Genomic DNA, 16,358 nt, shown 5'->3' with positions numbered 1-16,358 from the left:
AAGGCACAGGTTAATCAAGGATAGTCAGCATGGATTTGTTAAGGGAAGATCTTGTTTGACCAACTTGATCAAATTTTTTGAAGAAATAACAAGGACGATAGATGAGGGTAGTGTAGTTGATGTGGTCTACATGGATTTTAGCAAGGCTTTTGATAAGGTCCCATATGGCAGACTGGTTAAAAAAAAATAAAATCCCATGGGATCCGGGGAAATGCAGCAAGGTGGATACAAAATCAGCTCAGTGGCAGGAAACAAAGGGTAACTGTTGACAGGTATTTTTGTGACTGGAGGGCTGTTTCCAGTGGCATTTCGCAGGGATCAGTGCTGGGTCCCCTGCTTTTTGTAGCATATATTAACGATTTGGGTGTAAACGTAGGGGGTATGATCAAGAGGTTTGCAGACAAGACAAAGATTGGCCTTGTGGTACATAGCAAGGAGGATAGCTGTAGGCTGCAGGAAGATATTGATGGTCTGGTCAGATGGGCAGAAAAGTGGCAAATGGAATTCAACCTGGAGAAGTGTGAAGTGATGCATTTGGGGAGGTCAAACAAGACAAAGGAATACACGATAAATGGGAAAATACTGAGAAGTGTAGAGGAAGTGAGGGATCTTGGAGTGAATGTCCACAGATCCCTGAAGGTAGCAGGACAGGTGAATAAGGTGATTAAGAAGGCAAATGGAATCCTTTCCTTTATTAGCCGAGGTATAGAATATAAGAGCAGGGAGTTTGTGCTGGAACGTTGTACCGTTGTTTAAAAAGGGTGCGAGGGACAGGCCAAAAAATTATAGGCCGGTCAGTCTGACCTCGGGGGTGGGTGAATTATTCGTATCAGTTCTGAGGGACAGGATAAACTGCCACTTAGAAAGGCACTAAAAGGGATCGTCAGCATGGATTTGTTAAGGGAAGGTCATGTCTTACTAACTTAATTGAATTCTTTAAGAAAGTAACAAGAAGGATTGATGAGGGTAGTGCAGTGGATGTGGTCGACATGGATTTTAGTAAGGCATTTGACAAGGTCCCACATGGCAGACTGGTCAGTCAAATGAAAGCCCACGGGATACAGGGGAATGTGGCAGGTTGGATCCAGAATTGGCTCAGAGACAGTAGACAAAGGGTAGTTGTCGACGGATGTTTTTGTGAATGGAAAGCGGTTTCCAGTGGTGTTCCACAGGGCTGAGTGTTGGGTCCCTTGCTGTTTGTGGTATATAATAATGATTTGGACTTACATGTGGGAGGCATGATTGGGAAATTTGCTGATGACACAAAAATTGGCCCTGTAGTTGATAGTGAAGAGGATAGCTGTAGACTCCAGAATGATATCAATGGTTTGGTTGAGTGGGCGGAAAAGTGGCAAATGGAATTCAATCCAGAAAAGTGTGAGGTAATGCATTTGGGGAGGGCAAAAAAAGCAAGGGAATACATAATAAACGGGAGGATATTGAGAGGGGTAGAAGAAGTGAGAGACCCTGGAGTGCATGTCCACAGGTCCCTGAAGGTGACAGGACAGGTGGATAGAGTGGTGAAGAAGGCATATGGATTGCTTTCCTTTATTGGCCGAGGTATAGAATACAAAAGCAGGGATGTAATGCTGGAACTGTATAAAACGCTGGTTAGGCCACAGCTGGAGTATTGTGTACAGTTCTGGTCACCACATTACAGGAAGGATGTAATTGCACTAGAGAGGGTACAGAGGAGATTTACGAGGATGTTGCCAGGACTGGAAAAATGCAGCAATGAGGAAAGATTGGATAGACTGGGGTTGTTCTCCTTGGAACAGTGAAGGCTGAGGGGAGATCTGATAGAAATGTACAAAATTTTGAGGGGCCTGGATAGAGTGGAGGTGAAGGGTCTATTCACCTTAGCAGAGAAGTCAGTGACAAGAGGGCATAGATTTAAAGTGATTGGTAGAAAAATTAGAGGGGAGATGAGGAAAAGCGTTTGCACACAGAGAGAGGGTGGTGTACAGTTGGCAATTCCAGAACTCTGCCTGAAAGGGTAGTTGAGGCAGAAACCCTCAACTCATTCAAAAGGAGTCTTGATATGCACCTCAAGTGCCATAATCTGCAGGACCACGGACCAAATGCTAGAAGATGGGATTAGAATAGGTGGATCGTTTTTTGGCCGGCACAGACATGAAAGGCCAAGTGGCCTCTTTCTGTGCCGTAAAGTTTCTATGATTCTATGCCTTAGCTCTAATTCTCCCCCTCCCCCACAGCCCTTGTGTGTATTCTCTCCACACTGTCCCCCTACCCAATATGTTTCGTGTTGCCAGCTTCAATTTCTGGGTGTAACTGCAATTCCCATTCACAGTCTATCACTGGACAGTGGATTGAGAGAGAAGGAAAGGGCCCTCCCTGTATCCCCTCCATTTCTGACTTGTTTTCCGATGAATATTTTTGTTTTCTTTCTGCAGGAGTGCACCCTGAAAGTTCAGGAAGGGAAATTTAAGCTGCAGGATCTGCTGGTGGTCCCAATGCAGCGAGTTTTAAAATATCATCTCCTACTGAAGGTAAGTGTCAGCTGGAACCAGGATTCGCACGGAGCGGGTCAGAGGTCGGTGCGATGGAGCGGGTCAGACATCACATTGTCTCACACTGTACACATGTTGAACACTGGGGCTCAGCATGTTCTCCTGTGTTAGGCAGCAGTCAGTTACCAGTGATAACGCGCACTGACTGACTGATTACATGATTCAGAAGCCTCCCACTCAAGTCTATGATGTTGTTGAGATTCGATCAGTCAATCTGTTGACTTTGATGTTGTACTAAACGGTGATATGTAGTTGAGAACCTGTCTTGTTTCGCTCCTAGGAGTTGCTGAATCACTCCAGTGATCGTCCTGAGAAGCTGCAACTGAAGGAGGCGCTGGAGGCAATGCAGGTGAGGTTTGAGGACAATGCACGAGGGAGAATGATGCTATTCACTTTGGGACATCACAGACCCTATTTTGCAAATTTAAATGTATAGAAGATTGGCTGGCTGGCAGAAAAGTAAGAGTATGCATAAATGGGTCCTTTTCTGATTGGCAGGATGTGACAAGTGGAGTCCCACAGGAGTCTGTGCTGGGGCCTCAACCTTTTACAATTTATACCAATGACTTAGATGAGGGGAGCGATGGCATGGTAGCTAAACTTGCAGATGACACAAAGATAGGTAGGAGAGTATGTTGTATTAGGGGTCGCCCTTTTAAGACAGAGACCTGGAGAATCTTTTTCTCGCTGAGGGTTGTGTGACTTTGGAATTCTCTGCCTCAGAAGGTGGTGACATTGATTATTTTTAAGGCGGAGGTAGATAGATTCTTGTTAGGCAAGGAAATCAAAGATTATCGAGGTAGATGGGAGTGTGGAATTCGAGTCACAAATTGATCAGCCATGATTTTATTGAATGGCGGAGCAGGCTAGAGGGGCCGAATGGCCTACTTCTCCTAATTAGTATCTCCGTATGTATGTATGGACGAGTGAAAATTGAAGCTGAGTTTTTTCATTTCTTATTGGTGGCTTGATGTGTTTTTATTCTTGTACATTCTCTCTAATTCCCCTCTGGTATCTGTGTGTCTCTCTAGTTCCCCTCTGGTATCTGTTTCTCTCTAATTCCCCTCTGGTATCTGTTTCTCTCTAATTCCCCTCTGGTATCTGTGTGTCTCTCTAATTCCCCTCTGGTATCTGTGTGTCTCTAATTCCCCTCTGGTATCTGTGCGTCTCTCTAATTCCCCTCTGGTATCTGTGTGTGTCTCTAATTCACCCTCTGGTATCTGTGTGTGTCTCTAATTCCCCTCTGGTATCTGTGCATCTCTCCGATTCCCCTCTGGTATCTGTGTCGCTCTCTAATTCCCCTCTGGTATCTGTGTGTCTCTCTAATTCCCCTCTGGTATCTGTGTGTGTCTCTAATTCACCCTCTGGTATCTGTGTGTGTCTCTAATTCACCCTCTGGTATCTGTGTGTCTCTCTAATTCCCCTCTGGTATCTGTGTGTCTCTCTAATTCCCCTCTGGTATCTGTGTGTCTCTAATTCACCCTCTGGTATCTGTGTGTCTCTCTAATTCCCCTCTGGTATCTGTGTGTGTCTCTAATTCCCCTCTGGTATCTGTGTGTCTCTCTAATTCCCCTCTGGTATCTGTGTGTCTCTCTAATTCCCCTCTGGTATCTGTGTCTCTCTCTAATTCCCCTCTGGTATCTGTGTGTCTCTCTAATTCCCCTCTGGTATCTGTGTCTCTCTAATTCCCCTCTGGTATCTGTGTCTCTCTCTAATTCCCCTCTGGTATCTGTGTGTCTCTCGAATTCCCCTCTGGTATCTGTGTGTGTCTCAAATTCCCCTCTGGTAACTGTGCGTCTCTCTAATTCCCCTCTGGTATCTGTGTCTCTCTCTAATTCTCCTCTGGTATCTGTGTCTCTCTCTAATTCCCCTCTGGTATCTGTGTCTCTCTCTAATTCTCCTCCGGTTTCTGTGTCTCTCTCTAATTCTCCTCTGGTTTCTGTGTCTCTCTCTAATTCCCCTCTGGTATCTGTGTCTCTCTCTAATTCCCCTCTGGTATCTGTGTCTCTCTCTAATTCTCCTCTGGTATCTGTGTCTCTCTCTAATTTTCCTCTGCTATCTGTGTCTCTCTCTAATTCTCCTCTGCTATCTGTGTCTCTCTCTAATTCTCCTCTGCTATCTGTGTCTCTCTCTAATTTTCCTCTGCTATCTGTGTCTCTCTCTAATTTTCCTCTGGTATCTGTGTCTCTCTCTAATTTTCCTCTGCTACCTGTGTCTCTCTCTAATTCTCCTCTGCTATCTGTGTCTCTCTCTAATTTTCCTCTGCTATCTGTGTCTCTCTCTAATTTTCCTCTGCTATCTGTGTCTCTCTCTAATTCTCCTCTGGTATCTGTGCTTCTCTCTAATTCTCCTCTGCTATCTGTGTCTCTCTCTAATTCTCCTTTGGTATCTGTGTCTCTCTCTAATTCTCCTCTGGTATCTGTGTCTCTCTCTAATTCTCCTCTGGTATCTGTGTCTCTCTCTAATTCTCCTCTGGTATCTGTGTCTCTCTCTAATTCTCCTCTGCTATCTGTGTCTCTCTCTAATTCTCCTCTGGTATCTGTGTCTCTCTCTAATTCCCCTCTGGTATCTGTGTCCCTCTCTAATTCCCCTCTGCTATCTGTGTCTCTCTCTAATTCCCCTCTGGTATCTGTGCCTCTCTCTAATTCCCCTCTGGTATCTGTGTCTCTCTCTAATTCCCCTCTGGTATCTGTGTCTCTCTCTAATTCTCCTATGCTATCTGTGTCTCTCTCTAATTCTCCTTTGGTATCTGTGTCTCTCTCTAATTCTCCTCTGGTATCTGTGTCTCTCTCTAATTCTCCTCTGGTATCTGTGTCTCTCTCTAATTCTCCTCTGCTATCTGTGTCTCTATCTAATTCTCCTCTGGTATCTGTGTCTCTCTCTAATTCTCCTCTGGTATCAGTGTCTCTCTCTAATTCCCCTCTGCTATCTGTGTCTCCCTCTAATTCCCCTCTGCTATCTGTGTCTCTCTCTAATTCTCCTCTGGTATCTGTGTCTCTCTCTAATTCCCCTTTGGTATCTGTGTCTCTCTCTAATTCCCCTCTGGTATCTGTGTCTCTCTCTAATTCTCCTCTGGTTTCTGTGTCTCTCTCTAATTCTCCTCTGGTATCTGTGTCTCTCTCTAATTCCCCTCTGGTATCTGTGTCTCTCTAATTCTCCTCTGGTATCTGTGTCTCTCTAATTCTCCTCTGGTATCTGTGTCTCTCTCTAATTCTCCTCCTTTATCTGTGCTTCTCTCTAATTCTCCTCTGGTATCTGTGTCTCTCTCTGATTTTCCTCTGGTATCTGTGGCTCTCTCTGATTTTCCTCTGGTATCTGTGTCTCTCTCTAATTCTCCTCTGCTATCTGTGTCTCTCTCTAATTCTCCTCTGCTATCTGTGTCTCTCTCTAATTCTCCTCTGCTATCTGTGTCTCTCTCTAATTTTCCTCTGCTATCTCTGTCTCTCTCTAATTCTCCTCTGGTATCTGTGTCTCTCTCTAATTCTCCTCTGGTATCTGTGCTTCTCTCTAATTCTCCTCTGCTATCTGTGTCTCTCTCTAATTTTCCTCTGCTATCTGTGTCTCTCTCTGATTCTCCTCTGCTATCGGTGTCTCTCTAATTTTCCTCTGCTATCTGTGTCTCTCTCTAATTCTCCTCTGGTATCTGTGTCTCTCTCTAATTCTCCTCTGGTATCAGTGTCTCTCTCTAATTCCCCTCTGCTATCTGTGTCTCCCTCTAATTCTCCTCTGGTATCTGTGTCTCTCTCTAATTCCCCTCTGCTATCTGTGTCTCTCTCTAATTCTCCTCTGGTATCTGTGTCTCTCTCTAATTCCCCTTTGGTATCTGTGTCTCTCTCTAATTCCCCTCTGGTATCTGTGTCTCTCTCTAATTCTCCTCTGGTTTCTGTGTCTCTCTCTAATTCTCCTCTGGTATCTGTGTCTCTCTCTAATTCCCCTCTGGTATCTGTGTCTCTCTAATTCTCCTCTGGTATCTGTGTCTCTCTAATTCTCCTCTGGTATCTGTGTCTCTCTCTAATTCTCCTCCTTTATCTGTGCTTCTCTCTAATTTTCCTCTGCTATCTGTGTCTCTCTCTAATTCTCCTCTGGTATCTGTGTCTCTCTCTGATTTTCCTCTGGTATCTGTGGCTCTCTCTGATTTTCCTCTGGTATCTGTGTCTCTCTCTAATTCTCCTCTGCTATCTGTGTCTCTCTCTAATTCTCCTCTGCTATCTGTGTCTCTCTCTAATTCTCCTCTGCTATCTGTGTCTCTCTCTAATTTTCCTCTGCTATCTGTGTCTCTCTCTGATTCTCCTCTGCTATCGGTGTCTCTCTAATTTTCCTCTGCTATCTGTGTCTCTCTCTAATTCTCCTCTGGTATCTGTGTCTCTCTCTAATTCTCCTCTGGTATCTGTGTCTCTCTCTAATTCTCCTCTGGTATCTGTGTCTCTCTCTAATTCTCCTCTGGTATCTGTGTCTCTCTCTAATTCTCCTCTGGTATCTGTGTCTCTCTCTAATTCTCCTCTGGTATCTGTGTCTCTCTCTAATTCTCCTCTGGTATCTGTGTCTCTCTCTAATTTTCCTCTGCTATCTGTGTCTCTCTCTAATTTTCCTCTGCTATCTGTGTCTCTCTCTAATTCTCCTCTGCTATCTGTGTCTCTCTCTAATTTTCCTCTGCTATCTGTGTCTCTCTCTAATTTTCCTCTGCTATCTGTGTCTCTCTCTAATTCTCCTCTGGTATCTGTGCTTCTCTCTAATTCTCCTCTGCTATCTGTGTCTCTCTCTAATTTTCCTCTGCTATCTGTGTCTCTCTCTAATTTTCCTCTGCTATCTGTGTCTCTCTCTAATTCTCCTCTGGTATCTGTGCTTCTCTCTAATTCTCCTCTGCTATCTGTGTCTCTCTCTAATTCTCCTCTGGTATCTGTGTCTCTCTCTAATTCTCCTCTGCTATCTGTGTCTCTCTCTAATTTTCCTCTGCTATCTGTGTCTCTCTCTAATTTTCCTCTGCTATCTGTGTCTCTCTCTAATTTTCCTCTGCTACCTGTGTCTCTCTCTAATTCTCCTCTGGTATCTGTGTCTCTCTCTTATTTTCCTCTGGTATCTGTGTCTCTCTAATTTTCCTCTGGTATCTGTGTCTCTTTCTAATTCTCCTCTGGTATCTGTGTCTCTGATTTTCCTCTGGTATCTGTGTCTCTCTCTAATTCCTCTCTGGTATCTGTGTCTCTCTCTAATTCTCCCCTGGTATCTGTGTCTCTCTCTAATTCCTCTCTGGTATCTGTGTCTCTCTCTAATTCTCCTCTGGTATCTGTGTCTCTCTCTAATTCTCCTCTGCTATCTGTGTCTCTCTCTAATTTTCCTCTGCTATCTGTGTCTCTCTCTAATTTTCCTCTGGTATCTGTGTCTCTCTCTAATTTTCCTCTGCTACCTGTGTCTCTCTCTAATTCTCCTCTGGTATCTGTGTCTCTCTCTTATTTTCCTCTGGTATCTGTGTCTCTCTAATTTTCCTCTGGTACCTGTGTCTCTTTCTAATTCTCCTCTGGTATCTGTGTCTCTGATTTTCCTCTGGTATCTGTGTCTCTCTCTAATTCTCCCCTGGTATCTGTGTCTCTCTCTAATTCCCCTCTGCTATCTGTGTCTCTCTCGAATTCTCCTCTGGTATCTGTGTCTCTCTGTAATTCCCCTCTGCTATCTGTGTCTCTCTCTAATTCCCCTCTGGTATCTGTGCTTCTCTCTAATTCTCCTCTGGTATCTGTGTCTCTCTCTAATTCCCCTCTGCTATCGGTGTCTCTCTCTAATTCCCCTCTGGTATCTGTGTCTCTCTCTAATTCCCCTCTGGTATCTGTGTCTCTCTCTAATTCCCCTCTGGTATCTGTGTCTCTCTCTCATTCCCCTCTGGTATCTGTGTCTCTCTCTAATTCTCCTCTGGTATCTGTGTCTCTCTCTAATTCCCCTCTGGTATCTGTGTCTCTCTCTAATTCCCCTCTGGTATCTGTGCTTCTCTCTAAATCTCCTCTGGTATCTGTGTCTCTCTCTAATTCCCCTCTGCTATCGGTGTCTCTCTCTAATTCCCCTCTGGTATCTGTGTCTCTCTCTAATTCTTCTCTGGTATCTGTGCTTCTCTCTAAATCTCCTCTGGTATCTGTGTCTCTCTCTAATTCCCCTCTGCTATCGGTGTCTCTCTCTAATTCCCCTCTGGTATCTGTGTCTCTCTCTAATTCCTCTCTGGTATCTGTGTCTCTCTCTAATTCTCCCCTGGTATCTGTGTCTCTCTCTAATTCCTCTCTGGTATCTGTGTCTCTCTCTAATTCTCCTCTGGTATCTGTGTCTCTCTCTAATTCTCCTCTGCTATCTGTGTCTCTCTCTAATTTTCCTCTGCTATCTGTGTCTCTCTCTAATTTTCCTCTGGTATCTGTGTCTCTCTCTAATTTTCCTCTGCTACCTGTGTCTCTCTCTAATTCTCCTCTGGTATCTGTGTCTCTCTCTTATTTTCCTCTGGTATCTGTGTCTCTCTAATTTTCCTCTGGTACCTGTGTCTCTTTCTAATTCTCCTCTGGTATCTGTGTCTCTGATTTTCCTCTGGTATCTGTGTCTCTCTCTAATTCTCCCCTGGTATCTGTGTCTCTCTCTAATTCCCCTCTGCTATCTGTGTCTCTCTCGAATTCTCCTCTGGTATCTGTGTCTCTCTGTAATTCCCCTCTGCTATCTGTGTCTCTCTCTAATTCCCCTCTGGTATCTGTGCTTCTCTCTAATTCTCCTCTGGTATCTGTGTCTCTCTCTAATTCCCCTCTGCTATCGGTGTCTCTCTCTAATTCCCCTCTGGTATCTGTGTCTCTCTCTAATTCCCCTCTGGTATCTGTGTCTCTCTCTAATTCCCCTCTGGTATCTGTGTCTCTCTCTCATTCCCCTCTGGTATCTGTGTCTCTCTCTAATTCTCCTCTGGTATCTGTGTCTCTCTCTAATTCCCCTCTGGTATCTGTGTCTCTCTCTAATTCCCCTCTGGTATCTGTGCTTCTCTCTAATTCCCCTCTGCTATCGGTGTCTCTCTCTAATTCCCCTCTGCTATCGGTGTCTCTCTCTAATTCCCCTCTGGTATCTGTGTCTCTCTCTAATTCTTCTCTGGTATCTGTGCTTCTCTCTAAATCTCCTCTGGTATCTGTGTCTCTCTCTAATTCCCCTCTGCTATCGGTGTCTCTCTCTAATTCCCCTCTGGTATCTGTGTCTCTCTCTAATTCTCCTCTGGTATCTGTGTCTCTCTCTAATTCCCCTCTGGTATCTGTGTCTCTCTCTAATTCCCCTCTGGTATCTGTGTCTCTCTCTAATTCTCCTCTGGTATCTGTGTCTCTCTCTAATTCCCCTCTGGTATCTGTGTCTCTCTCTAATTCCCCTCTGGTATCTGTGTCTCTCTCTAATTCCCCTCTGCTATCTGTGTCTCTCTCTAATTTTCCTCTGCTATCTGTGTCTCTCTCTGATTCTCCTCTGCTATCGGTGTCTCTCTAATTTTCCTCTGCTATCTGTGTCTCTCTCTAATTCTCCTCTGGTATCTGTGTCTCTCTCTAATTCTCCTCTGGTATCTGTGTCTCTCTCTAATTCTCCTCTGGTATCTGTGTCTCTCTCTAATTTTCCTCTGCTATCTGTGTCTCTCTCTGATTCTCCTCTGCTATCGGTGTCTCTCTAATTTTCCTCTGCTATCTGTGTCTCTCTCTAATTCTCCTCTGGTATCTGTGTCCCTCTCTAATTCTCTGGTATCTGTGTCTCTCTCTAATTCTCCTCTGGTATCTGTGTCTCTCTCTAATTTTCCTCTGCTATCTGTGTCTCTCTCTAATTTTCCTCTGGTATCTGTGTCTCTCTCTAATTCCCCTCTGGTATCTGTGCTTCTCTCTAATTCTCCTCTGCTATCTGTGTCTCTCTCTAATTTTCCTCTGGTATCTGTGTCTCTCTCTAATTCTCCTCTGGTATCTGTGCTTCTCTCTAATTCTCCTCTGCTATCTGTGTCTCTCTCTAATTCTCCTCTGGTATCTGTGTCTCTCTCTAATTCCCCTCAGGTATCTGTGTCTCTCTCTAATTCCCCTCTGGTATCTGTGTCTCTCTCTAATTCCCCTCTGGTATCTGTGTCTCTCTCTAATTCTCCTCTCGTATCTGTGTCTCTCTCTAATTCTCCTCTGCTCTCTGTGTCTCTCTCTAATTCTCCTCTGGTATCTGTGTCTCTCTCTAATTCTCCTCTGGTATCTGTGTCTCTCTCTAATTCCCCTCTGGTATCTGTGTCTCTCTCTAATTCCCCTCTGGTATCTGTGCTTCTCTCTAATTCTCCTCTGCTATCTGTGTCTCTCTCTAATTCTCCTCTGCTATCTGCGTCTCTCTCTAATTTTCCTCTGCTATCTGTGTCTCTCTCTAATTTTCCTCTGGTATCTGTGTCTCTCTCTAATTTTCCTCTGCTACCTGTGTCTCTCTCTAATTCTCCTCTGGTATCTGTGTCTCTCTCTTATTTTCCTCTGGTATCTGTGTCTCTCTAATTTTCCTCTGGTATCTGTGTCTCTTTCTAATTCTCCTCTGGTATCTGTGTCTCTGATTTTCCTCTGGTATCTGTGTCTCTCTCTAATTCCTCTCTGGTATCTGTGTCTCTCTCTAATTCTCCCCTGGTATCTGTGTCTCTCTCTAATTCTCCTCTGGTATCTGTGTCTCTCTCTAATTCTCCTCTGGTATCTGTGTCTCTCTCTAATTCTCCTCTGCTATCTGTGTCTCTCTCTAATTTTCGCCTGCTATCTGTGTCTCTCTCTAATTTTCCTCTGGTATCTGTGTCTCTCTCTAATTTTCCTCTGCTACCTGTGTCTCTCTCTTATTTTCCTCTGGTATCTGTGTCTCTCTAATTTTCCTCTGGTATCTGTGTCTCTTTCTAATTCTCCTCTGGTATCTGTGTCTCTGATTTTCCTCTGGTATCTGTGTCTCTCTCTAATTCCTCTCTGGTATCTGTGTCTCTCTCTAATTCTCCCCTGGTATCTGTGTCTCTCTCGAATTCCCCTCTGCTATCTGTGTCTCTCTCGAATTCTCCTCTGGTATCTGTGTCTCTCTGTAATTCCCCTCTGCTATCTGTGTCTCTCTCTAATTCTCCTCTGGTATCTGTGTCTCTCTCTAATTCCCCTCTGCTATCGGTGTCTCTCTCTAATTCCCCTCTGGTATCTGTGTCTCTCTCTAATTCTCCTCTGGTATCTGTGTCTCTCTCTAATTCTCCTCTGGTATCTGTGTCTCTCTCTAATTCCCCTCTGGTATCTGTGTCTCTCTCTAATTCCCCTCTGGTATCTGTGTCTCTCACTAATTCTCCTCTGGTATCTGTGTCTCTCTCTAATTCCCCTCTGGTATCTGTGTCTCTCTCTAATTCCCCTCTGGTATCTGTGTCTCTCTCTAATTCCCCTCTGGTATCTGTGTCTCTCTCTAATTCCCCTCTGGTATCTGTGTCTCTCTCTAATTCTCCTCTGGTATCTGTGTCTCTCTCTAATTCCCCTCTGGTATCTGTGTCTCTCTCTAATTCCCCTCTGCTATCTGTGTCTCTCTCTAATTTTCCTCTGCTATCTGTGTCTCTCTCTGATTCTCCTCTGCTATCGGTGTCTCTCTAATTTTCCTCTGCTATCTGTGTCTCTCTCTAACTCTCCTCTGGTATCTGTGTCTCTCTCTAATTCTCCTCTGGTATCTGTGTCTCTCTCTAATTCTCCTTTGGTATCTGTGTCTCTCTCTAATTTTCCTCTGCTATCTGTGTCTCTCTCTGATTCTCCTCTGCTATCGGTGTCTCTCTAATTTTCCTCTGCTATCTGTGTCTCTCTCTAATTCTCCTCTGGTATCTGTGTCCCTCTCTAATTCTCCTCTGGTATCTGTGTCTCTCTCTAATTCTCCTCTGGTATCTGTGTCTCTCTCTAATTTTCCTCTGCTATCTGTGTCTCTCTCTAATTTTCCTCTGGTATCTGTGTCTCTCTCTAATTCCCCTCTGGTATCTGTGCTTCTCTCTAATTCTCCTCTGCTATCTGTGTCTCTCTCTAATTTTCCTCTGGTATCTGTGTCTCTCTCTAATTCTCCTCTGGTAACTGTGCTTCTCTCTAATTCTCCTCTGCTATCTGTGTCTCTCTCTAATTCTCCTCTGGTATCTGTGTCTCTCTCTAATTCCCCTCTGGTATCTCTGTCTCTCTCTAATTCCCCTCTGGTATCTGTGTCTCTCTCTAATTCCCCTCTGGTATCTGTGTCTCTCTCTAATTCTCCTCTGGTATCTGTGTCTCTCTCTAATTCTCCTCTGCTATCTGTGTCTCTCTCTAATTCTCCTCTGGTATCTGTGTCTCTCTCTAATTCCCCTCTGGTATCTGTGTCTCTCTCTAATTCTCCTCTGGTATCTGTGTCTCTCTCTAATTCCCCTCTGGTATCTGTGTCTCTCTCTAATTCCCCTCTGGTATCTGTGCTTCTCTCTAATTCTCCTCTGCTATCTGTGTCTCTCTCTAATTCTCCTCTGCTATCTGTGTCTCTCTCTAATTTTCCTCTGCTATCTGTGTCTCTCTCTAATTTTCCTCTGGTATCTGTGTCTCTCTCTAATTTTCCTCTGCTACCTGTGTCTCTCTCTAATTCTCCTCTGGTATCTGTGTCTCTCTCTTATTTTCCTCTGGTATCTGTGTCTCTCTAATTTTCCTCTGGTATCTGTGTCTCTTTCTAATTCTCCTCTGGTATCTGTGTCTCTGATTTTCCTCTGGTATCTGTGTCTCTCTCTAATTCCTCTCTGGTATCTGTGTCTCTCTCTAATTCTCCCCTGGTATCTGTGTCTCTCTCTAATTCTCCTCTGGTATCTGTGTCTCTCTCTAATTCTCCTCTGGTATCTGTGTCTGTCTCTAATTCTCCTCTGCTATCTGTGTCTCTCTCTAATTTTCGCCTGCTATCTGTGTCTCTCTCTAATTTTCCTCTGGTATCTGTGTCTCTCTCTAATTTTCCTCTGCTACCTGTGTCTCTCTCTTATTTTCCTCTGGTATCTGTGTCTCTCTAATTTTCCTCTGGTATCTGTGTCTCTTTCTAATTCTCCTCTGGTATCTGTGTCTCTGATTTTCCTCTGGTATCTGTGTCTCTCTCTAATTCCTCTCTGGTATCTGTGTCTCTCTCTAATTCTCCCCTGGTATCTGTGTCTCTCTCTAATTCCCCTCTGCTATCTGTGTCTCTCTCGAATTCTCCTCTGGTATCTGTGTCTCTCTGTAATTCCCCTCTGCTATCTGTGTCTCTCTCTAATTCTCCTCTGGTATCTGTGCTTCTCTCTAATTCTCCTCTGGTATCTGTGTCTCTCTCTAATTCCCCTCTGCTATCTGTCTCTCTCTCTAATTTTCGTCTGCTATCTGTGTCTCTCTCTAATTCTTCTCTGGTATCTGTGCTTCTCTCTAAATCTCCTCTGGTATCTGTGTCTCTCTCTAATTCCCCTCTGCTATCGGTGTCTCTCTCTAATTCCCCTCTGGTATCTGTGTCTCTCTCTCATTCCCCTCTGGTATCTGTGTCTCTCTCTAATTCTCCTCTGGTATCTGTGTCTCTCTCTAATTCCCCTCTGGTATCTGTGTCTCTCTAATTCTCCTCTGCTATCTGTGTCTCTCTCTAATTTTCCTCTGCTATCTGTGTCTCTCTCTGATTCTCCTCTGCTATCGGTGTCTCTCTAATTTTCCTCTGCTATCTGTGTCTCTCTCTAATTCTCCTCTGGTATCTGTGTCTCTCTCTAATTCTCCTCTGGTATCTGTGTCTCTCTCTAATTCTCCTCTGGTATCTGTGTCTCTCTCTGATTCTCCTCTGCGATCGGTGTCTCTCTAATTTTCCTCTGCTATCTGTGTCTCTCTCTAATTCTCCTCTGGTATCTGTGTCCCTCTCTAATTCTACTCTGGTATCTGTGTCTCTCTCTAATTCTCCTCTGGTATCTGTGTCTCTCTCTAATTTTCCTCTGCTATCTGTGTCTCTCTCTAATTTTCCTCTGCTATCTGTGTCTCTCTCTAATTCTCCTCTGGTATCTGTGCTTCTCTCTAATTCTCCTCTGCTATCTGTGTCTCTCTCTAATTCTCCTCTGGTATCTGTGTCTCTCTCTAATTCCCCTCTGGTATCTGTTTCTCTCTCTAATTCCCCTCTGGTATCTGTGTCTCTCTCTAATTCTCCTCTGGTATCTGTGTCTCTCTCTAATTCCCCACTGGTATCTGTGTCTCTCTCTAATTCCCCTCTGGTATCTGTGCTTCTCTCTAATTCTCCTCTGCTATCTGTGTCTCTCTCTGATTCTCCTCTGCTATCGGTGTCTCTCTAATTTTCCTCTGCTATCTGTGTCTCTCTCTAATTCTCCTCTGGTATCTGTGTCTCTCTCTAATTCTCCTCTGGTATCTGTGTCTCTCTCTAATTCTCCTCTGGTATCTGTGTCTCTCTCTAATTTTCCTCTGCTATCTGTGTCTCTCTCTGATTCTCCTCTGCTATCGGTGTCTCTCTAATTTTCCTCTGCTATCTGTGTCTCTCTCTAATTCTCCTCTGGTATCTGTGTCCCTCTCTAATTCTCCTCTGGTATCTGTGTCTCTCTCTAATTTTCCTCTGCTATCTGTGTCTCTCTCTAATTCTCCTCTGGTATCTGTGCTTCTCTCTAATTCTCCTCTGCTATCTGTGTCTCTCTCTAATTCTCCTCTGGTATCTGTGTCTCTCTCTAATTCCCCTCTGGTATCTGTGTCTCTCTCAAAGTCCCCTCTGTTATCTGTGTCTCTCTCTAACTTTCCTCTGCTATCTGTGTCTCTCTCTAATTTTCCTCTGGTATCTGTGTCTCTCTCTAATTTTCCTCTGCTACCTGTGTCTCTCTCTAATTCTCCTCTGGTATCTGTGTCTCTCTCTAATTCTCCTCTGGTATCTGTGTCTCTGATTTTCCTCTGGTATCTGTGTCTCTCTCTAATTCTCCCCTGGTATCTGTGTCTCTCTCTAATTCCCCTCTGCTATCTGTGTCTCTCTCTAATTCTCCTCTGGTATCTGTGCTTCTCTCTAATTCTCCTCTGGTATCTGTGCTTCTCTCTAATTCCCCTCTGCTATCTGTCTCTCTCTCTAATTCCCCTCTGCTATCTGTGTCTCTCTCTAATTCCCCTCTGGTATCTGTGTCTCTCTCTAATTCCCCTCTGGTATCTGTGTCTCTCTCTAATTCTCCTCTGGTATGTGTGTCTCTCTCTAATTCTCCTCTGGTATCTGTGTCTCTCTCTAATTCCCCTCTGGTATCTGTGTCTCTCTCTAATTCCCCTCTGGTATCTGTGTCTCTCTCTAATTCTCCTCTGGTATCTGTGTCTCTCTCTAATTCTCCTCTGCTATCTGTGTCTCTCTCTAATTTTCCTCTGCTATCTGTGTCTCTCTCTAATTTTCCTCTGCTATCTGTGTCTCTCTCTAATTTTCCTCTGCTACCTGTGTCTCTCTCTAATTCTCCTCTGGTATCTGTGTCTCTCTCTTATTTTCCTCTGGTATCTGTGTCTCTCTAATTTTCCTCTGGTATCTGTGTCTCTTTCTAATTCTCCTCTGGTATCTGTGTCTCTGATTTTCCTCTGGTATCTGTGTCTCTCTCTAATTCCTCTCTGGTATCTGTGTCTCTCTCTAATTCTCCTCTGGTATCTGTGTCTCTCTCTAATTATCCTCTGCTATCTGTGTCTCTCTCTAATTTTCCTCTGCTATCTGTGTCTCTCTCTAATTTTCCTCTGCTATCTGTGTCTCTCTCTAATTTTCCTCTGCTACCTGTGTCTCTCTCTAATTCTCCTCTGGTATCTGTGTCTCTCTCTTATTTTCCTCTGGTATCTGTGTCTCTCTAATTTTCCTCTGGTACCTGTGTCTCTCTCTAATTCTCCCCTGGTATCTGTG

The 16,358-nt window shown here is 44.2% G+C and overlaps 1 protein-coding gene across 7 annotated transcripts in view; it reads left to right on the top strand.

The window, feature by feature from the left end:
• vav2 (vav 2 guanine nucleotide exchange factor) overlaps positions 1–16,358 on the top strand; it is a 292,220-nt gene that overhangs the window by 209,969 nt on the left and 65,893 nt on the right. For all 7 annotated transcript variants that reach the window (XR_010968976.1, XM_068012004.1, XM_068012006.1 and 4 more), the window contains exons 10-11: positions 2,415–2,510; positions 2,812–2,880. Coding sequence is in view for 6 of the 7 variants with exons in the window: in XM_068012004.1 (XP_067868105.1) it covers positions 2,415–2,510; positions 2,812–2,880 (165 nt within the window). In the remaining variant the exon portion in view is untranslated. The remainder of the gene's footprint in view (positions 1–2,414; positions 2,511–2,811; positions 2,881–16,358) is intronic.

The sequence above is a fragment of the Heterodontus francisci genome, chromosome 32 (genome assembly GCF_036365525.1).
Source record: "Heterodontus francisci isolate sHetFra1 chromosome 32, sHetFra1.hap1, whole genome shotgun sequence".
Classification (NCBI taxonomy): domain Eukaryota; kingdom Metazoa; phylum Chordata; class Chondrichthyes; order Heterodontiformes; family Heterodontidae; genus Heterodontus; species Heterodontus francisci.
This window is presented reverse-complemented; position numbering and strand designations above follow the sequence as displayed.